The sequence below is a fragment of the Erinaceus europaeus genome, chromosome 18 (genome assembly GCF_950295315.1).
Source record: "Erinaceus europaeus chromosome 18, mEriEur2.1, whole genome shotgun sequence".
Classification (NCBI taxonomy): Eukaryota; Metazoa; Chordata; class Mammalia; order Eulipotyphla; family Erinaceidae; genus Erinaceus; species Erinaceus europaeus.
Window position 1 is genome coordinate 16,508,807 of NC_080179.1, and position 23,517 is coordinate 16,532,323.

General features: G+C 41.4%; 1 protein-coding gene across 7 annotated transcripts in view; it reads left to right on the forward strand.

The window, feature by feature from the left end:
• The window catches only part of CHN1 (chimerin 1), a 183,287-nt gene that overhangs the window by 145,471 nt on the left and 14,299 nt on the right, over positions 1 to 23,517 (forward strand). For 6 of the 7 annotated variants that reach the window (XM_060177688.1, XM_060177690.1, XM_016188858.2 and 3 more), the window contains 4 exons: positions 667 to 751; positions 10,654 to 10,827; positions 12,402 to 12,479; positions 18,553 to 18,690. In XM_060177688.1, coding sequence (XP_060033671.1) covers positions 667 to 751; positions 10,654 to 10,827; positions 12,402 to 12,479; positions 18,553 to 18,690 — 475 coding nt within the window. Of the gene's footprint in view, positions 1 to 442; positions 467 to 666; positions 752 to 10,653; positions 10,828 to 12,401; positions 12,480 to 18,552; positions 18,691 to 23,517 lie in introns of those variants that run through there. The other variant, XM_060177692.1, reaches the window with a different exon arrangement.

Here is a 23,517-nt window from a genome sequence, read left to right on the forward strand (position 1 = left end):
TTTTTTTTTCATTTTCATATCTCTGAAGCTGGAATTATGTGATATATATATATATATATATATATATATATATATCACATAAAGCACTCAATTTTAGTAACATTTAGTAGCATCTTAAGTTTGAACAAATGTTTATGCATATATATTAAGAATTATATGCTTAGCTTCTAATACTTATTTAATACACAGATGGAACAGTAGTGAAAACCACAGTCTTAGCTATGATTTTCACTATTTGCAGTGGTTGTTTTGGCAAATATTTACATTGGAATCAAATCAGCACATTTTGTGATATTCATTCTCTTGTATTACAGTCTTCTATAGAAATGGCATATACAAAGGAGTCAGGCGATAGTGCAGCGGGTTAAGTGCAGGTGGCGCCAAGCACAAGGACCGGCATAAGGATCCCAGTTCGAGCCCCTGGCTCCCCACCTGCAGAGGCGTCACTTCACAGGCAATGAAGCAGGTCTGCAGGTGTCTTTCTGTCCCCCTCTCTGTCTTCCCCATCTCTCTCTGGGGGCTCGAACCGGGATCCTTACGCCAGTCATTGGCACTTTGCGTCACCACCTGACCCCCTTGATTTTTTTTTTTAATCACTTTGATAGGAAACTGTTTCCCACCCATAGACACTTGTCCTCTGATCACCTTGTCACTGCTGTTTTCCAGGTCCATACGTTCAGAGGACCACACTGGTGTGAATACTGTGCCAACTTTATGTGGGGCCTCATTGCTCAGGGAGTCAAATGTGCAGGTAAGAGTTCTCTCCTTTTTTCTTTATTTAGTAGGCTGGGAAATTATAAGGACATTTGCTGTTGTGATCACACAAGGGGCTGGGTCCCATTTTGCTCTTCACTCACATGCACCAGGCTGGATTCTCAGGCAGCTGGTGGGTACTTAGCCTTCTGGACTTAATGGGCAGCACACAGGAATTTGGTGTTAATCCGTGTAAAATAGAGAATTCAGCTTGTTCAAAGCATCTGATAAAAGGGAATAAAGTAAAGCAGTTATATTTAAGGCTTGCCTTTGCTGTTGCAGTCACTAAATTTATGAAAAAAAATGATTTTTAAAGTCGTGTTTTAAAGAACTTATGACTGTTGCCTTGGAAACTGAATTTTAAAGATAACGTGTTAAAATAGATTGTCCTTACTAAATTTTTGTGCGATCATATTGAAGCTTCAAAAATCTGTGGATTTGTCTTCAGAGATGGTGACCAGATTCTGATAAACCACTTAGTCACTAATATTTTGCTGATGACATTTTGAAATCTTGCATGTGCCAAAACCCTTTTGATAAATTTGACTGTGAATTTTTTTTTAGATTTAAATTTAGGAACTGCTAAGAGTTGTGCATAAAAAAAAAATCACCAGCTTATGGATCTATTGAAATGCATGGTGAATTAAGAAATTGCATCATGTGAAATTCATTTGTACAGAACAACCATGCCTCTTACTGGCTATTTATTCAGGCTATTATAAAACCCAACATTAAGCTTCAAAGTAATCATTTGAATTTCAAATATATAGTGTTTGGGCGTAAGAAAGTTTCTGCTATTTAAATTGTAAAAAAAAAATGTCATCTGACATGTCTTTTAGCATAAAACTTAACACTAAAAAAAGTATACTAAGCATTTTTAAGTGATAGCTGTGGCAATTCAAATTTATTGTGTAAAAATCCAAAAATCTATTGTGTAAAAATCTGTGGCATGATTTTTGATGAAATATTTTTGCTGTCCGGTATGTGCAAAAACTCTGGGTTCTAGTTTTTCTTATTTGTAAGTTGCAGTTTTTCATACTTGTGAATGTCCCAAGTCACTCTCTTATCATCACTCAGATGTGATTAACAGTCCAAGTATACGTCACGGACCATATCCATCAAAGGTCCTTATAGCCACAGAGGGGAATAGAATTCCCCACAGGTCAACTTTGAACTGTGCAGAGATGTCTGTCCAGGAGAGCCACTCAGATCAGTCCTGACCACTCTGTTCCTTCTAGAGAATGACAGTCCCATTTACAACAATGAGAACAGACAGTAATGAGGGCAAAGTTTGTCCTGACTTGTGGCTAACCATTGTCAGAATGAAGAACCTTCATCAGAAAGACTATGCCAGAGACTGAGCTAGAGGGAAGCAAATGGGATATAAAGTGTTGATAAAAATGGTGACGCTAAGGTCATTGACATCGATGTAGGCTTTCAAAAGCAAACGGATTACTCTTTACAAAGCACAAGTTCCTGCCCACGGAGAGATGGTTTCAGTAAGCCTGGCTTGCCTTTTACACCTTGACCAGCTGAGACATAGAAGCAGGTTTTTTTTTTTTTTTTTTGACTCGCCAATTTAAAAGCTTTGCTTTTCCTAGAGCAGCAATGAAACATATCATTTACCTCTTCAAAGAGTAAAGGCCGTTCTTATAAGAATTCTGAATCAGCTGTTAGCAAAGAACAGGCATGTGTTATAAATTATCTTTAGCAATATGTTACAGTTCCAAATCTTAAATAAGTGTGTTGGGAGGTTGGCAAGCTCACTCACCTGGTAGGAGACCTGCCTTGCCATGCCCAGGACCTAGGCTCAAGCCCTGACTTCACTCAGTGAGATTACTCTGGCACGGGGTGGGGGTGGAGGTAGCTTCAGTGCTCTGTCTCTCTCTGTGTGACTCTGTTTCTTTCTGAAAAAGTTAGCCCAGAGCAGCAAACTTCTACTTGTCAAAAAATTTTAAAAAGGAAAGAAATGTGTTGAAACATTTGTGATCAGAAAAAGAAAATTATTTTTTTTCCCTCAGTGGCAGATACTCACATCAATAGCCTTCACCTCTTACTATGAACAGAGAGAAAGACTTGAAACTGAAGCCTTGAAGGTATTTACACTTTACAGGATAGTTTGTCCTTAAAAGCACTGTATTTTATGTGACCTGAAGTACATTAATTGGTACTGCAGGAACAAGTCAGTGAGGAGGACTGGGATTTGAATTAGTTCTTTTTTCTTTTCTTTTTAAATTTTTTTATTTGTAAAAAGGAAACATTGACAAAACCATAGGATAAGAGAGGCACAACTTTGCACAATTCCTGCCACTAGACCTCCGTGTCCCATCCCCTCCCCTGATAGCTTTCCTATTCTTTAACCCTCTGGGAGTATGGACCTTATGTCATTGTGGGATGCAGAAGGTGGAAGGAATGGCTTCTGTAATTGCTTCCCTGCTGAACATGGGCATTGACAGGTCAATCCATACTCCCAGTCTGCCTCTCTCTTTCCCTAGTGGGGAAGGTCTCTGGGGAAACAGAGCTCCAGGACACATTGGTGGGGTTGTCTGTCCAGGGAAGTCTGGTTGGCATCATGCTAGCATCTGGAACCTGGTGGTTGACAAGAGAGTTAACATATAAAGCCAAACAAATTGTTGACCAATCATGGACCTATGGGCTGGAATAGTGCAGATGAAGAGTTGGAGGGGGGAGTCCTCCATTTTGTAGATAGCTAGCAGGCATATTTTAGTTAAATTCCAAAGGGCCTGTGGCTATACTGGTGTTTTTTTTTTTTTTTTCCTCTTCTTTTTCTTTTTACCCCTGAGCCTGAAATCTGATATGCCAATGGATCCAAGTTATTATCTGGGGAGATGATGTCATGGCTGGAAAAAGGACCAGAAAGCTGGATCAGGGAAAAGGAAAGGGGTATAAATATTGTTGACTGCAAACCCCATCGATTTGACGTGATCTGGGTACCATAATTAGCTTAGGAGCCTATGTGACCTCTGCATCCCTCTAGATCTGAGCTCAAATTCTGTGGTCATGAGTAGGAGCATTCCATGCTGCCCCAATATTGACCCATCTTCCTCAGGTGTAGCATGTTGTCCATCCTCTGGATGAAGCGTTCTCTACCATTGTTGATCCAGGTTGAGGGCATGGCCCTATGGGGGCCCACAAAGGGGTCTATTTTGTTGTTCCTCATAGAAATAGTTCTGCTTTTTATGACAACAAATTACATTAGATCGACAGTGGAGTTCTTAAATCTGAAGAGGTTCATCTTTGAGCCATGTACTTTACATGAAACAGAATGCAGATAATTAAGAATCTAAAGAAAGAGAGGAAGGACTAACTATAAGCAGAACTGGATCTCCAGTGATAGCCACTTCCGATCCCTAGGCCCTGTGACTGTTCTGTGTAATGGCAAAAGGGACTCTGATTAAATTAAGGATGTTGAGATGAGATTATCGGCCCGAATCATGAGAGTGGTTCGAGTGTACTAACAATCACAAAGGGTTGGTAAGAGAGAGGTAGAAGGGCTGGAGACAGAGACAATGTGTAAAGACAGAAGAGTGATGTTTCACGGGCAACTTTCAAGATGGAGAAAAGGAGCCAGAGGCCACGAAATGCTGGCAGCTTCTGGAAGAAGTAGGTTCTTCCCCTCACCCCCACCCCCACTACACCCCCTTCCAGGTGCATCCAGAAGGAACAGAAGCCTTCTAGGACCTTGACTTTTTAGCTTTTAAAATTGATTTTGAACTTTTGACTTCCAAGACTATAAGATGATAAACTTATGTTGTTTTGAGCCACTAAGTTTGAGTAGTTTGTTATAGAAGAACAAAATACTAGTTACTAGGGCAGGGGTAGATAACATAATGGTTATGCAAAGAGTCTCTCCTGCCTGAGGCTCCAAAGTCCCAGGTTCAATCCCCCCCCCCCCCACCACCACCATACACACACCACCATAAGCCAGAGCCTAGCAGGACTCTGGTTAAAAAAATAAAAATAAATTATTAAAAAAAATACTAGTCACTAAGCACTGGAGATCCCATCCATAGACAAAAAGAGAATCACTGCCTGTAAGAAAAGAGATTTGTCTTTTGAACCCTAAGGCAACTTGCTTTGTTCTGTTTTCTTTTTTCTAAGTCTACCAAGTCAGAGAAGTGCATGTCAAATGTTTGTTAAGATGTGTTTGCCCAGAGGAGCAATCTTGTTTCCCATCCCCTTCCCTCCATCCCCCCTTTTTTTAGCATTATGTAAAGTGTTGGGTGGTGTTCCAGTTGCCAGACTGGCAGAGTTGCTGTAGGAAGTGAACTGGATCCAGCTAATAATGTTAAGGCAAGCTGTCTCTTCAGAACTGACAGCTCTGGGCTTATGCTGAGCACTCTAAAACTAATGGATGACTGAGGGAGCCACAGGAATGAGCTTGAGAATGCCTGTTGTCACAGACGTGATCTCTTCAAGATCGAGCCACACCAGACTCCATGCTGGGCACAGGACATAGTCTCACCTGCCACTGTCCCTCAGTCTAGACTTTTTTTTTCTTTTTAAAGCAAAGGAGTCCCTTAATTGCATCTTGGGAGCACTGCTCTTCTTGCCAAAGTCCTTATGCACAAGTAAGGTAGACCTTTACACTCAAGGATAGTGATTGTTGAGGGAGAAGAGTTTCCCCATCCCCTTTGTTCTTTATGATATGTTAGCTTTTAGGTTAAAGTAATATATTCATTGTAATTGTTGAAGTCCCCCCCCACATATACATACACATACACATACACACTACCAAGAGGAACCTTATTCTACCAACATTCCTGAGTAGTTTTCTGTTTAGTCTTACTAGACCATGCTAAGTGGTTTAACTGGTTAATCAAGTATTGTGAATCAGGCATATCAGCATGGTTGCTTATCAAAGAAAGAGTTCACTTTTTCCCAGTTATCATTATCACTGCTGCCTGCTCCTACTAGGAAATGGTAGGAGTTGCTTTTTTGTTTTCTGATAATAAAGCAAGTATTCACTGCTTCAAGCATATTAGCACTTCGCTTTTAGACTAAAGAAGTAAGAATGATGTCTTTTAATTACTTATTTGACTAACTACATTTTAAAAGTTGTGTTTATACTTGGGGACCAATGAGAAATTGGTTTGCTTAAAACATTTAAAAAATATTTTGTATTATCTTTATTTATTGGATAGAGACAGCCAGAAATTGGGAGGAAGGGGAGATAGAGAGGGAGAGAGACAGAGAGACACCTGCAGCCCTGCTTCACTACTCATGATGCTTTCCCCCTGCAGGTGGGGACCAGGGGCTTGAACCCAGGTCCTTGTGTACATGTAACATGTGCTCTCAACCAGGGCACCACCACCTGCCCCCCACACACACACACACTTAAAACTTTTAATTACTAGTCATGGCTTGAGAAATTTCCCTCCTCAACTTGGATCAACAATGGTAGAGAATGCCCCATCCTCCAAAGGGAGGCTGGACAACATACTTTATGCTACACCTGAGGAAGATGGGTCCTGATATTGGGGCCGCTTGGAATGTTCCTACTCATGACCACAGAATATGAGCTCAGATCTACAGGGATGCAGAGGTCACATAGGCTCCTAAGCTAATTATGGGCCCCAGATCACATCAAATCTATGGAGTTTACAGTCAACAGTATTTATACCCCTTTCTCATATTAGGGAGCTACTTTCTTCCCTGATCCAGCTTTCTGGTCCTTTTTCCAGCCATGACATCATCTCCCTAGACAATAACTTGGATCCACCTGCATATCAGATTTCAGGCTCAGGGGAATAAAGGAAAAACAACAAAAAAACTAGTATAGCCATAGGACCTTTGGAATTTAACTAAAATAGGCCTACTAGCTATCTACAAAATGGAGGACACCCCCCCCAACTCTTCATCTGCACTATTCCAGCCTTTAGGTTCATGATTGGTCAATAACTTGTTTGGCTTTGTATATTAACTCTCTTTTCAGCCACCAGGTTCCAGATGCTAGCATGATGCCAACCAGACTTCCCTGGACAGACAACCCCACCAATGTGTCCTGGAGCTCTGCTTCCCCAGAATCCCGCCCCATTAGGGAAAGAGAGAGGCAGGCTGGGAGTATGGATCAACCTGTCAACGCCTATGTTCAGCTGGGAAGCAATTACAGAAGCCAGGCATCCCACAATGACCTTGGGTCCATGCTCCCAGAGGGTTAAAGAATAGAAAGCTATGAAGGGAGGGATTGGGATACAGAGTTCTGGTGGTGGGAATTGTGTGGAGTTGTACCCCTCTTAGCCTATGGTTTTGTCAGTGTTTCCTTTTTATAAATAAAATTAAAAAAAAAAAAAGAAAATTTCTCACGGAAGGAATAAGTCTGAGTTTTACATATCCAAGTAATGATTTCTGATGCATAGCAGAAGATGACTGTTCCCACTCTTTTTAGGTTGAAGTTTGCAGATGAACTGTGAATGAAAATAAAAATAAATTGGGGGCTGGGTGGTGGCGCACCTGGTTGAGCGACATGTTACAGTGCGTAAGGACCCGGGTTCGAGCCCCTGACCCCCACCTGCAGGGGGAAAGCTTTGCAAGTGGTGAAGCCGGGCTGCAGGTGTCTCTCTGTCTCCTCCCTCCCTCTCCCTCTCAATTTCTGGCTGTTTCTATCAAATAAATAAAGATAATAAAAAATTAAAAATAAAGAAAATAAAAGCTAAATAAAAAATTAGCACAGTGGGTTAAGTGCAGGTGGTACAAAGTTCAAGGACTGGTATAAGGATCCTGGTTGGAGCCCCCGGCTCCCCACCTGCAGGGGAGTCGCTTCACAGGCGGTGAAGCAGGTCTGCAGGTGTCTATCTTTCTCTCCTCCTCTCTGTCTTCCCCTCCTCTCTCCATTTCCCTCTATCCTATCGAACAACGACGACAACAATAATAATTATAACAGTAAAGCAACAAGGGCAACAAAAGGGATTAAAAAATCTTTAAAAATAAAATAAAATAAAATAAAAAAGCATATATGTCGGAGTTTAGTTGTTGGTTGAGCTTCTTTCACTCAGCCATGATTGTTGGTGCCCGCTGATGTTAAAGATGAACCTCAGACACTCAAAGGAAAAAAAATTAGCCTCTGCCAGGGGGCTGGGCATAACACACCCGGGAAAGCGTGAAGCTTGCACCTCTCTGCCTCTCTCTCTCTCTCCCCCTCTGAAAAAGAGATTTTAAAATTGATCTGGGGAGAATACTCAACCAGAGAAGCATGAATGGTTGTTGACTCTGTGTGGGCATATCAGTACCCTAAGATCCTTCTCACACCCTCCCTTCTCCTCCTTCCCCCAAATCTTTGGCTCTGGTGCAGTACCTCCCACTCAGACCAAGTTTCGCTTAGTGTTTACCTTCTCCACTCAGCCATAATTTACCACACATGCGCAAGGTCTTGGGTTCACTCTCTCTTGCTACATTAATTAATTAATTAATCAATATCCTTGTCAAATCTAGATAGCCATAAAATGGCAAATCTGGGGATAATGTATGACAGAGCCTTTCAATTCAAGTGTAGACGAGGAGTCGTGGGCATAATAAACATTATTGAATCGGAGGCTGAAATAGTAACTTTGCATCAGACCTGAAAATAGGAATACAGAGCAAATGGTGCAGTTAGGGAAAGCCTGTGTTCTTCCTGGCCAGCTGAGTAACTCGAGCAAGTTCTTTCACCTCTCAGAGCGTCATCATCTTTGTGAATAAAGACACTGGGATCGGTTGATACTGGTTGTCCTTCCTAATCTGATCTGTGATCGTGTGTAAACATGTAAAAGAATGAGGCGGGCTGAGGAGATAGCATAATGGTCATCTAAAAGATTCTCGTGCCTGAAGCTCTGAGCAGCGCTCTGGTGTTAAATTTAAAATATTATTTTAAAAAGTTAGGCACATCAGCATTTTATAGACTATGAGTTTTGCTAACTTTTAGGCTTTGGAAACACTGAGAGAGTTGTTCTCCCACCTGTGGATAAGATGAACATACTTGGTTTCATACCTCCCAATCGTTATAACAAAATATCCTGGAAAGAACATAGGGGTTGTCAGAAGGCTCCGTGTTAGAGTTGAAGAAGGAAGGCTAGCTGAGGGGAAAGAGGAGGAACCAAGCAGGGAGGGGCTTACTGTTGCTTTTTTGCTGGTTTTTAGCCTCTGTGTATCCCAGCTGTGGGCGCAAAGAGAAATTCACAGCCTTTAAGACCTAACAGACACAGACAAAAAATAATCCCCCAAAATGCTTTGCTCTTTCAAGCCTTCCAAGCATGGGGAGCACAACCACTGTGATTATTTTTAAACTTTAGTATGATGATGATGTCTCTAGAACCACCTTTAGGCTTAAACCCCAGTTTCACTATGTAGTTAATGAATGGCCTTGGGTAAATTACTGAACATCTGTGTGTTTGGTTTTATTAGGCTTATTCAATGGGAAGATAGAGCTTAAATGCTATAATAAATTGAAGCACTTGGAATAGTGTTGGCAGTAGTAATCTGGTAATAGGTAGAGCAAATAGTAATTTCAGCTATTTGATGACAAGATGAATTATATGCAAACCTGTATATAAGTATGAGATTATATACTTGCCTGTGTAAATAAATGTAAATTGAGGGAAAGAGTGGATTATGTAATATCCACTCATATTAATATCCACTAGAGCCACCTTTAGGCTTAAACCCCAATTTCACTATGTAGTTAATGAATGGCCTTGGGTAAATTACTGAACATCTGTGTGTTTGGAGTGGATATTAGTATGAGTAGCACCATATTAAGAGAACCCTGGATAATTATTACTTTTGAAGGTTGAATTCCACCTCATATCCATTGTATTAAAATGTACTAATACCTCACATTAAATATAACTATTATGTAATTTGAAAGAAATTAATAAATGTTTAATTGACTAACTGATATAATCGTATATTTGCTAGCCACTTAATTATATACTTTTTTGCTTTTGCTTTTTATACAAATATAATAGTAATTTATTATATTTGAATGGTTAACACCAATGTATCTCAACTGTAATTCCTATGAGTATGAAAGATGTCCTCCTGATGTAAATTATATATATACTATCAGGCCAATGTTTCCCTCCTTTATTTGTAAATAGTCTTCCTTTCTTGTTAGTGATTTAATAACGATTAACTAGATTGTATGACAAGAGGAGTATAATTCTATATAATTCCCACCACCAGAGTTCTGTATCCCATCCCCTTCATTGGAAGGTTCCCTATTCTTTATTCCTCGGGGAGTGTTTTTGTTTTTGTCTTTTTTTTTTTTTTTTTTTTTTTTACCAGAGCACTGCTCAGCTCTGGCTTATGGTTGTGTGGAGGTTTGAACCTAGGACTTTGGAGCCTCCAGCATGAGAGTCTCTTTGCATAACCATTATGCTGTCTATACCCAGCATCAGAATTCCTTGTGGGGTATAGAAGGTTGAATGTCTGGCTTCCTGGTAATTGCTTCTCCTCTGAGCATTGTCATTGGCAGGTCGACCCATACCCCCAGCCTGTTAATTAGATACTTTTTTTTTTTTTTTTAGCAGAGCACTGATCAGCTCTGGTTTACAGTGGTGCAGGGGATTGAAGCCTCAGGCACGAGAGTCTGTTTGCATAACCATTATATTATCCACTCCTGCCCAATTAGATACTTTTTAAAACTTAATTTAGATGAGTTATCTCTGGAAAGCTTAAACCCAGGAAGTGAGGAAGTATAAGTTAGAATTCTAGTTTTCTGACCTATAACCAAATTTTTCCAAGAGAAAAACTGGAAAGAATGTTTTGCTGCTCTTAGGGACCATTGAATCTATTTCAAACAAGAGTGTCTCCTGATAAAATAAGCACTCCAAAATGCTCAAAACTCTGAAATTTTTATGTCTATCCTTATTTTTTCTTTTCTTTTTTTTTTTTTTTTTTTAGATTGTGGCCTGAATGTTCATAAGCAGTGTTCCAAGATGGTCCCAAATGACTGTAAGCCTGACTTGAAACATGTCAAGAAAGTGTATAGCTGTGACCTTACAACTCTGGTGAAAGCCCATATCACTAAGCGGCCAATGGTGGTGGACATGTGTATCAGGGAAATTGAATCTAGAGGTAAGGCATTTCCAGTGTAGTTGGAAACAGTCTGGATTCACCCCGACTATAAGGCCTAGTACCTTCTGGGTACTTCCTTGCACAAGTCAATTTATGTTCTGGAAACCTAGGGAGAATGACTCCAGATGTTAAATGATCTGAAAGTCTGAAATGAATGAATTTATCAGATTATTGAACAGCTTGATTTTACGTTACATATAACCAGCTTTAAGAAATACCCCTTAGACAGATAGTTGTAGAGATGACAGTTAACCCAACCTGGGGAGAATCTCAGTGGTTTGCAATGGAAGGACTTTAGATTCAGAACTCTGCTGATGAGAACAATGTGTAATTATACCCCTGTTGATGTGTGATTTTATAAGTCAATATTGAGTCAACTAATTAAAAAAATTTAAAGGAGTCAGGCGGTAGCACAACAGGTTAAGCACACATGGTGCAAAGCGCAAGGACTGGCTCAAGGATCCTAGTTTGAGCCCCCAGCTCCCCACATGCAGGGGGGTCGCTTCACAAGTGGTGGAGCAGGTCTGCAGGTGTCTATCTCTCTCTCCCCCCTCTCTGTCTTCCCCTCCTTTCTCGATTTCTGTCTGTCCTATCCAACAACAACAATGGTAATAATGATGATAATAACCACAACAACGATAAAACAGGGGCAACAAAAGGGAAAAAATAGCCTCCAGGAGCAGTGGATTCAAGGTGAAGGCACTGAGTCCCAGCAATAACCCTGGAGGCAAGATAGATAAATAAATAAATAAATAAATAAATAAATAAATAAATAAATAAAATACCGTAGATGGTTACGCAGTGGTGCACACAGGTGCACAGTGCACAAGGAACCAGGTTCAAGCCCCCCAGTACGTACCTGCAGGGGCAAAGCTTTGTGAGTGGTGAAGAAATTCTACAGCTCTCGCGCTCTCTCTCTCTCCCTCTCCCTCCCTCTCTTCCCCCTTCCCCCTCCCTCTCAATTTCTGTGTCTCCAATAAATTAATTTTTAAAAAGTTGAAAAAGAAATACCCTTGAAAATTAATTTAGTAATACTTCTAATCTGTAAAAGTTGCCATGCAGATATCAGTGCAATTCCCAATTCTTATGTTTTCCTTAAGTCCAAGAAGCTAAGGTATATATCCTCTATCAAAACTATCCTAGGGCGAAACCAGAGCTGCAGCCCCATTTATTTCATCCCACATGGTCTCCCTATTAGACCTATTAGTATAGTTTCTCTTAGTCTTTTGTTATGTAAAATAATTTATTGTGTAATTGGAGTGGTGAATTTCCTTAGCTAACATTTGATCTACGTAAATAAAAGGATGAGCTCAATTACAAATACTCAGGTGAATACTCTGGTTTCTCTTCAGATCGCATAAATCTTTCGCCTTTTACAAATACTCAGGTGACCAGAGGTAAGAGTGAGATGCTTTTATTTTAGGAGAAAAGTGTGAAGAGGTTTCTAAACATGAATATTTTATTATTCTTTCTAACACATCACACACTCAGCCTAAAGAATGGGAAGAAGTTAAAATTTGAAGGGAAGACATAATTCTCAAGAAATGAATTAGCTCCATTGTTGGTTTTTATAGGTCTTAATTCCGAAGGACTATACCGAGTATCGGGATTTAGTGACCTGATTGAAGATGTCAAGATGGCTTTCGACAGAGGTAAGCTCTTCAGCATGCTCCTAACTTAAGACAGTGACTAATGTGCTGGTGATCAGAAGTAGTTGTGCTCAAACGGCATGAGTTTTGGTATTTTTATTGCATTTTTCCTAAGCCATGATTATTATTATACCAAACAAGACTTGGCTTATACTTTTTTTTTAATCTATAAATGTTTATGTGTTTTCTGGTACCAGGGATCAAATTCAGGACTTAACACATGAGAGGCATGTGCTCTACCAGTGAGCTAGATGCCTGGCCCCTTATTGTTATTTTTTTTTAATTAGTCATAGGTATTAAGTAGTTTCATATTTCTAGGTAAGAAATATATGTATATCAAATACTTGAATATTCAAGGCTGCCCCCAGGTCACCAGAATATGTATGCAAATATATATATTTTATAAATATATATATATATATATATATATTTTTTTTTTAGTTTTCTTTTTTTGTTTTTTGTTTTTTTTCCCCAGAGCATTGCTCAGCTCTGGCTTATGATAGTGCAGGGGATTCAACCTGGGACTTTGGAGCTTCAGGCATGAGAGTCTTTTTGTATAACCATTATGCTGTCTACCCTGCCCAAGGTCACCAAAGTATGTGCAGAGCAATATTCTGTACAAATTAAATTTGCCTCCAAACATTGAAGAAAAGCTGTGATGCTGTTGATGCCATTACACAGCTCAGTTGGTCAGTTTATCTGCCTGTCATCCATCCTTCCTGCCATCCTTGTTACCCTTCCTTCCTTCCTTCCTTCCTTACTTTCTTCCTTTCTCCCTCCCTCTCTCCCTCTCTCCCTTCCTTCCTTTCTTTTTTCTTACCAGAGCACTGCTTAGCTCTTGTTTATGGTAGTAAGGGGGGATTGAACCTGGGACTTTAGAGCCTTAGGCATGAGAGTCACTTTGCATAACCATTATGCCCCCCCCCCCCCCCCCCCCCCGTTACTATTTGACTAAGCTGAGACGCCAGCCCTCGCTCATATATATTGGAGACAGCAAACTGGGAAGAGGTGAAGACCATAGGATGAATATGGAAGGAGGGTGTCAGACAAAGAAAAATTCTGGTGCTTTCTTTCTCTTAAGTAATCTTTATATTATTATTTGTTTCTGCAACAAGAGGGAAAATACAGGATATGGGGATTTTAATTAGCTATCTCCTGTTGCAGCAGACTAGTGGCTCCAGGAGGGGAGGTGTGAGGAGGATGAGGAGGAGGGTGATTGGCAGGGGGTTGTGGGCCCAGTGTCCTGTGGTGGAGGAAGAGAGGTTGGTGGAGGAGTGTGCCGCCATCTGTCGTGGGGAGATATGAAATGATTTGCACCTGTGACAGCAACAGTCTTAGAAGTAATTCACCATTTCCCCAGTAAAAGTCTTTAAAATAAAAATAGATTTTTTTTTAAAAGATTCATTTCCACGATTCTCCTGTGCTTTCTGTTTTAAGTACTGGTTTGCGGTGGAATCAGCAAAGAGCTGTAATTGTGAGCGCAGAAAGTAAAACAGGGTAAGGGTTGCCATCTTGGGCTAGTAAGCTAGCTCACCTGGATGGGTGTCGACTTTCCATGTGCACAGCCCAGATTCAAGTCCAGCCTCCATTGCACTGGGGGGGGGGGGGAGCTTCAGTGCTATGGGGTCCCTTTCTCTCTCTCTCTCTCCCTCCCTCCCTCTCGTTCTCTCTCAATCTATAAAGTTTCCCTGGAGTGGAAAAGCCATGACAAAAAGAAAAAGCTTCAATCCTTTCAATAGCCTCTTTCCTTGGTTTGTTTAGTTCCATAATATTCCATAACGCCTATCACAAACCCCTTATAGGCCAAGAAAAAAAAAGTCATTATTATATGAGGAAATCTAGACAGCCCAAGTATTTGATAAGAAGACGGGGTGAATTAATAATGTTAATGTCCTAAGTAACAAGCCTCGAAACTGCCCTGAGTCAGTGCCAGAGGCTTCTTAACTCTTAAGAAGCCTCTCTGTTTCTATGGAAGGTAGCAACTAAGTATGCCAGCCCTTGCCACTGGCCTTGAATCTCCAAAATGGCACTAACAAAGGAACCAGCTATTTCCATGAGGCCCAGAAAGAAAATAAATGCCACTTTTAGTATTTAAAATTTTTTGCCCTGAAAACACTAGGGTAACAGACTTCAAGATGCACGACAAGTCCTTCTTGGCCCACATAGCCACACCCCTGGGCCTGTCTTTGCCTCCTCCCACCGATTCTCCCCCCTGTCTGTGTGCACCCACAGTCCTCTGCGGGGTCTGCAGGAACGCTGTTAAGAATTTTAACAAGAGTGCAAAAGAAAACAGTGGTGCAGATGATTTTAATCGGCTCTGTGTTTAAACACAGCCCCACAGCCACGTATGTTTAAATGAATAGGGAATCCAGTGGAGCAGTGTAAGCATGAAGTAAGCAAAGGTGATCACTCTGGGAGACAAAAATAATGAGTTCTAAGAAGAAAGAAGGCCAAATCCATAGACTGCTGGGATGAATTCATTCAATTCAAATGTCAGGGTTAAAACGATAAGATCTGGAAACTCTTTCCTCAGTGAGGAGGTCCTTGCTGGCCAGAGAATGACAACACTAAGATCAGCTCAGACCATTACAGTCTTGTCCCATTGTATTTCCTTCCTTCCTTCCTTCCTTCCTTCCTTCCTTCCTTCCTTCCTTCCTTCCTTCCTTCCTTCATTCATTCCTCCTTCCCTCCCTCCCTCTTCTCCCTCCCTCTTTCTTTCCTTCCTTTCTTCCGTCCTCTCTCTCTCTCTCTCTCTCTTTCTCTCTTTCTTTCACCTCCAGGGTTATTGCTGGGGCTCAGTGCCTGCACCACAAATCCACTGCTCCTGGAGGCTGTTTTTTCCCTTTTGTTACCCTTGGTTTTTTTTTTATTAAACATTGTGTGGTTATTGTTATTGTTGTTGTTGATGTTATTGTTGTTGGATAAGACAGAGAGAAATGGAGAGGAGAGGGGAAGACAGAAGGAGAGAAAGATAGACATCTACAGACCACTTGTGAAGTGACCCCCCTGCAGGTAGGGAGCTGGGGGCTCGAACCAGGATCCTTACACTGGTCCTTGTGCTTGGCGCCATGTGTGCTTAACCCCCTGTGCTACCGCCCAACCTCCCGCCCCCATTGTATTTTCTGGTGGAGCAACAGTTATTTAAGTGTCATGGAAACTCCATGGGGTAGGTCAAAGCATATATGGTTTCCCCTTGGAAAATTGCACTCTGGCTGAAGAGTCAAAAAGGTGAAAGTAATGAAACAGAGCATAAAAGATGCTACAGGTTATCGTGATGTTAATATGCCTGCTTAGACTGTATTTCTATCATTTTAAAACAGTTAAAAAGGGGACCTTGTGTTGTCACCCCCATGTGGGGAAGCCTAGGTTCAAACCCCCAGTCCCCACCCAGAGTGAGGGCTCTTCAGAAGCAGAGCTGCAAATAACTCTACTCCTCAGTTCTCCTTCCCCCATCTCTTTCTGTCTCTCTCTCCCTTTATCATAAAGAAAAGAAAAGGGGGGGATAAACGGCCCCTGAAATGGTGGAGTTGTCCTGGAGGCACCGAGCGCCCTGGACATAACCCTACAGGAAGAGAAAAAAGGGTTCAAATAAACAGAAACAAATACATAGATTATTCAAAAGCAGGTTTCAAATAAGAGCATTGAGTAAGGTATGTATACTAAGTCCCAGAGTGTTAATATTTTGATTCTTAGCCTTTTAAGATCTATCTTCCATTTATTCACTCAAAAGTCTGTATTATACAGTCCCTGTATGCTGGGCCCTACGCTCTGCACTTTGGATATAGCAGTGAGTAGCAAGCATCTGGGCCCTCACACACAAGAAGGGCTTGTAGTCAAGCCGGGCCTGCTGTTCCATGCCCCCCAGAAAGCCAGATTTTGACACACACGCACACACACACCAAAGGGGGGGGGGGCAAGAGAATGCTCTTTCTAACCCACAATAGAGGCAGGGGTTATCACTCAAAATCAGTGTCCCTAGCACCCTATAGAGAATGAGCACAGTGGTATATACCGGTTGAGCACCTATGTTACAATGTGCAAGGACCCAGGTTCAAGTCCCCAGTCCCCACCTGCAGAGGGAAAGCTTTGTGAGTGGTGAAGCAGTGCTGCATATGTCTCTCTCTAGCTGCCCCTACACTCTGGCTGTCTCTATCCAATAAATGAAGATAGTAAAAAAAAATAGTAAAAGAATCCTACCTTATAAAAAAGAGAATGAGCATTTTATATTGATAGAAGTGAGTATGGAAAAAAACAACTAGGATATGAAATGGAGAGATAACACAGTGGTTTTTGCAACAGACTTTTATGCCTAAGGCTTGAAGTCTCCAGGTTCAATCCCCAGCTTCCTGGATCCTGCTGTGAATTTCCTCCTGAAGCAAAAAGGGCAAAGCAAGCTGGAATGGGGCGGGGTGGGGGGTAGTGGAACCCTAGTAGTTATCCCTTTCTCTTCCAAATTCATTTTCAGCATATTTCGTGCTGGCATATACAGACAGTTCTTTTCTCTCTTTCTTTCTTTCTTTCTTTTTTTTTTTTTTTTGGCCTCCGGGATTATCGCTGGGGCTCAGTGTCTCCACCATGAATCCACTGCTCCTGGAGGCCATTTTTTCCCCCATTTTTGTTGTTATTGTTGTCATTGTTGGATAGGACAGAGAAAAATGAAGAGAGGGGGAGAGAAAGACAGACACCTACAGACCTGCTTCACCGCTTGCTTGTGAAGCGACTCCCATGCAGGTGGGGAGCTGGGACCTGGAACTGGGATCCTTATGCTGGTCCTTGTGCTTTGTGCCACCTGCACTTAACCCACTGTGCCTCCACCTGGCCCCGACAGTTCTTTTTTTTTTTTTTTTAATTTCTTTATTGGGTGTTTAATTGTTTACATTCAACAGTAAAATACAATAGTTTGTACATGTGTAAAATTTCCACATAATAATACAACCCCACTAGGTCTTCCTCTGCCATCAGGTTCCAGGTCTTTTACTTTGGTGCAATTTCTCCTTAGTTTTTTCCCTCTGGGATCTTGTAATTTGGGGTTGCCTTTGTTGGTCTTTCTCTCATTCTCTCTCTTCTTTCCTTTTCTTCTCTTTTCTTTTCATCCTTATCTGTTAGATAGAAGCAGCCAGATACTGAGAGGAAAGTGATACAGGAAATAGAGAGGGAGAGAGAAAGAGAGACAACTGCAGCACTGCTTCACCACTTGCAAAACTTTCCCCATGCAGGTGGGGCCTGGGGGGCTCGAACCCGGGTCCTTGTGCCTTGTAACACGTGCACCCAACCAGCTGTGCCACCACCTGGCCCACGTTCTGTTTTCTTAAAAAGGAAAACAACAGAGGAGGTAGCTCAGCCTGTAGAGCCCATGCTTTGCCTGTACGAGGCTCAGAGGTTACATTCTAGCAGTGCCAGTGATAGCATAGGGTTCTGGCCAGTCAGTGGGTCGTTTATAAAATGATAAATCTTCTTTTTTTTTGCATTTCTTTCAGATTCCATGCCAGTAAACCCCCCCCCCTTTTTTTTTCCCTCCAGTCAGTCTCACATTATTCCTTTAGGAAGTAAGTAGCCATAAAGTTTTAAAACATTTCTGTTGACCGTCGTCTCCACCTTCCCCTTCCATAATTAATCATGAAATAAGTAACTTCAAAGAAAAAAAATCGAAAAATAGGTTTTGCTTTACACAGAAAAGTGATCACATATATACATCAGTACACAAAGCTTGATGTTAAAAACTGAAGCATTAGTGAAGTTGCACAGGGAGCATATCCCAGCACTGGGAGAAAACGCTGAGCGTTACCAAACTTTAATGCTTTGTGCTGGGGCCTGTTGGTGCACTGGGCTGAGCACACATGCTACCATGTTCAAGGATCCCAGTTCATCCCACGGTCCCCACCTGCAGGAGGAAAGCTTTGCAAGTGGTGAAGCAGTGTGGAGGTGTCTCTCTCCCTCTCTACCATCCCCTTCCCTCTCTATTTCTGTCTGTCTCTGTCCACTAAACAAATAAAGATAAAAATAAAACTTTGTACAAAAAATAAACAGTGCTCTGAATCTAGATATTTATTTTTATTTCTTTTGTTGTCCTTCAAAGATGGTGAAAAAGCAGACATTTCTGTCAACATGTATGAAGACATCAACATCATCACTGGAGCGTTGAAACTATACTTCAGGGATTTGCCAATCCCTCTCATCACGTATGACGCCTACCCTAAGTTTATCGAGTCTGCCAGTAAGTATGAGGGCGTGCATTTCACATAACTAGTACTCTGCCTCTTCTTAGTAGCCATTACTCCTTTTTTCCTGCTGAATATCATGAATGCATTTTAGGAAATATTTCTTCTGCAAATCTCTTCAAGGTGAATCTACTCACAAGAATTTTGAATTCTTTGGGGCCAGGCCATGGCGCATCTGGTTAAGTGCACATTCAACAGTGTGCAGCAAGTCCCTGGTTCCCACCTTAAGGGGAAAGCTTCCCAAATGGGGAAACAGGGATTCAGGTATCTCTCTGTGTATCTCCCTCCCTATCTTCTCCTCTCCTTTCAATTTCTCTCTGTCTGTATTCAATAATCAATTTTTAAAAAAGGAATTTTGAACTCTCCTTTGACATAACTAATTAATAACTTCCAACATCAGAAATTGCTTTGGAGTGAACTAAACTTCATTTTTTTTTAATAAGACTGTGCCTGGGTTCTATAAAATTAAAATAATTAGAAAAATAAAAAGATTTAAAATCTTTAAAAATCAGAGCCCAATATTTTGTTGTTAGATTCAGCAAGCAGAAAATTACTCAAGTCAGATTGCCCTAAGACTTCCTCAGTTCTCTCTCAGTGTCCTTACTCACCCTGTGAGAGATCATGAATAGGCCACCTGTAGACTGGCACCGGTTCATAGATCAAACTTTAAGGAACAAGAACTAATTTCTTTAAGTTAAGTTAAGTTGAAATTATGGCAAAGCAAAGGCTCAATTGTTCATTTTATTTACGGCACACACACACACACACAAAGTCATACCTATAATTCATGGTTTTTTGGGTGGTGGCACACCAGGTTAAGAACACATGGTGCTAATCTCAAGGACTGACACAAGGATGCTGGTTGGAGCCCTGCCTCCCCAACTGTAGGGGGGTTGCTTCTCAATTGGTGAAGCAGGTCTGCAGGTGTCTATCTTTCTCTCTCCCTCTCTATCCTTCCCTCTTCTCTCAATTTCTCTCTGTCCTACCCAATAAAAAATAAATAAATTCAAAAAAGACTGCCAGGAGCAGTGGATTCATAGCATAGGCACTGAGCCCCAGAGATACCCCTAGAGGCAAAAAAAAAAAGTAATAATAATAATAATCGTTCTGTTTTTTTTCAAAGAAGAGAATTCTTTTTTATTTATTTTATTTTTTTTAATTTCTTTATTGGGGAATTAATGTTTTACATCCCACAGTAAATACAATAGTTTGTACATGCATAACATTTCCCAGTTAAGGGAATTCTTAACTGATTTTCAAGTTGCTGGTATTACTTTTTTTTTTTTTTTTTGAGATAAGCTATTTCTGTTGCTAGCTTTTTCCCCTTTAAATATCCATATGTTGTCTTGATCTTTAAGTAATAACATCACTTCCTTACAAACACCGACTTGCTTTTTTAACTTTGAAATTTAATCAAGGACAAAGTTTCTTCATTCTGACTTTTAAGTTTTAATTCTCAGAGATTTTTGTGGAAGTTTTCTGTTGTGAGTTCATAGAACCCTCGTTTCTTATGGGTCAGCTCAAACTCATGCAGAGAACAAGCCATGAGGATTCAATTTATTTTTGCAAAGTCCCAAGTTAGAAACTTAAAAACCCCGAGATCTGTTCCATTGGGATGTAACTGCCTTCATTTTGTGATGGATTTACTGTCAATCATGAAGCATGTCTCAGGGACCGTCCTGGTTCTTATTTCATGGGGCAGACGTTTCCTCCCCAGAGAGGTAGGTCTGATTGCTGCTAATGTGGAAACCCGTGCTACCACACAAAGGGCTGCTCAGTCCTCAGTTTGTTCTGAGCCCCAGGGCTGAAGTGGGGTTCAGACACACTGTGTTCTTGTCCCCATGATGCTGGGGACTAAGACTGAAGCCTGGCTTCTGTGCTTAACCTGAGGGCATCCAATTAGTAGAGGACAGAGCCATGATTCACACTCAAATTCTGAGTTCTGCACAACTACAGTTATCTACTTAGCAGAAAAATTCAAGCCCTCCTTACTGGATTGCAAGTCCTTTTTCTCAAATTTCCTTCCCTTCTTCCCTCACACTCATTTTAGTTACTGAGGAAAGCCTCTTTTTATCTTTGTTACTCTTCCATAACACTTGTCTTCCTTATGTCTTTTTTTTAAAGTCACTTAATAATGTTCGATTGATAGGACCATAGTATTAGAGGGGTACAACTCCCATCACCAGAGTTCCTTATCACATCCCCTGCATTCTAAGCTTTCCTGTTTTTTGTTTTTTTTTTACCAAAAAACCTAGGATGATTATGAGGTACAGAAGGTGGGAGGTCTGGCTTCTGTAATTGCTTCTCCGCTAAACATGGGCGTTGGCATGTCAGTCCATACCCCAGCCTGTTTCTGTCTTTCCCTAGTGGGGTATGGCTCTGGAGAGGTGGGGTTCTAGGACACTCTGGTGAAGTCAGCTGCCCAGGGAAGTCAGGTTGGCGTCACAATAGCATCTGGAACTTGGTGGCTGAAAAGCATTAAGATATAAAGCAGAACAAATTGTTGAGTAATCAGGAGCCTAAAAGTAAGAACAGAACAGATGAGATTTGGGGTCTCCAGTTTGAAAAGAGCTAGGAAGTCTATTTTCAGTATATTCTTTTTTTTTTCTTTTCAGTTTTTATTTATTTATTTAAAATTTTTTATTTAAGAAAGGATTAATGAACAAAAACATAAGGTAGGAGGGGTACAACTCCACACAATTCCCACCACCCAATCCCCATAACCCACCCCCTCCCGTGGTAGCTTTCCCATTCTCTAGCCCTCTGGGAGCATGGACCCAGGGTCGTTGAGGGTTGCAGAAGGTAGAAGGTCTGGCTTCTGTCATTGCTTCCCCGCTGAACATGGGCATTGACTGGTCGGTCCATACTCCCAGTCTGCCTCTCTCTTTCCCTAGTAAGGTGTGTCTCTGGGGAAGCGGAGCTCCAAGACACATTGGTGGGGTCTTCAATCCAGGGAAGCCTAGCCAGCATCCTGGTAGCATCTGGAACCTGGTGATTGAAAAGAGAGTTAACATATGAAGCCAAACAATTTGTTGAGCAATCATGGATCCCAAGCTTGGAATAGTGGAGAGGAAGTGTTAGGGAGGTACTCACTGCAAACTCTAGTGTACTTCTGCTTTCAGGTATATATTTTGCAGTAGTTTATGGATACGTGTGCACATAAGCTCTCTCTCACAGTCCTTTCAGTATATTCTAACGTGCCCATGACTTTACTAATCTTGCCTGAGCCCAACAGCTAACATGGTGGGCTAAAGGTATTGTCTGGGGAGATGGTGTCAGAGTTGGGAATAGGACTAGAAAGCTGGGTCAGGGCAGAGAGTAGCTTCCTGATATGAGGATAGTATATAAATACTATAAACTGTAAACCCCATCAGTCTGATCTAGAGACTCTGCAATCTCTGCATCCCAGTAGGTCTGAGCTCGCATTCTGTGGGCATAGCTAGGAGCATTCTAGGCTGCACTCATTTCAGGACCCGTCCACCTCAAGTGACCTTGCTTGTATCTTAAACAACCCTCCTGTCTGACATCAGGAATCCCCCTTACCTCACCCCTCAGATATCTCTTCAAAGTACATTATAAGAACGAAAATATCCTGGGCCGGTGGATATCTTGGGCTCATCTGAATAATGTGTGCTAGCCAGACCCTAGACAGAGCCTCACAGCATTGAAGGAGGCTTCAGTGATATGGTCTCTTTCACTCTCTCTCTCTCTCTCTCTGCCTCTTTGTCTCTAGAATAAAAAAATCAAACTAAAAAGACTGAAACTATCCTAAACCAAGTTACACATTCCTTCTTATAATTTCAGCTGTTTTTGAAATGTAATCCCAAACTCCTGGCATACTGTTTACATACAGTATAAACAGCGATTATGTATGTTTGATGTTGATAGAATTTTTTTGTGGATCATTATGTCCTTGTACTTGTCTTTTCTAGCAAGAGTCTTGTTTCACTTTGTAGACACTTAGATATCTCTGCATATACCATCCTCTCATCTGTGTAGGCAGATAAGGAAGCTTAGTGAAGTGAAAATTTACAGAGCCTATGCTAGATAACAGGGTTCACACTAGGCATTTTGTACCCATGATATTATCTTGGAAAGATGTTCACTGTGTGGCATAAAAACATTGCTTGAGGTTGCATCACTAGGAGAGGTGGCACTGGCATTCAGACTCGCCGCTGTCTACCATCCAAAAGCCCTTGTGCTCTGCACTTCGCACACTGCCTAGCTCTTCTAATGGAAGAGAACAGACTTCTACAGGGAATGAAGTCAGGAAAGGACCCCGAGTGAAGGACAGGTTTAACTGAACTTTCTGGATGCTCTTGAACGATCGTTTTTAATCTCTCATTTCCAATAAAGGTTTGGACCATGTTCTTTAGATCTCAGTGATTGGCATTTGCTAGCATCCCATGACAACAGCACAGCCCACAAGTTTCAGGTTAAAACTTCTCTACTTTCAGAGCTGTTTGAGTTCTGCTCTTTTGCAGCCTCCTGTGGAAAGCCTGCAAGTTGAGAGCTAAAAGGGAGAGGCTGCAGGAAATGAAAAGGGAACATAAAAGTGGAGGCCAGGAGATCCTATCTAAAAGCTTGGCAATCTTATAATCCCCTGGAAATGCTCCTATAAATCATCCAGATGTCTTGGTCTTCCCAGCCTTTCTTCCTCACTCCCTCGCCCTAGTTAAGAAATCACTGCCTGAGGTCTGGGAGATGACGCAGTGGACAGTGTTTGACTCTCAAGCATGTGCTCCTCAGCTCAGCGCCCAGCAACACATGTGCCAGAATGATGCTCTGGCTCTTTCTACCTCTTTCTCATAAATAAATAAGTC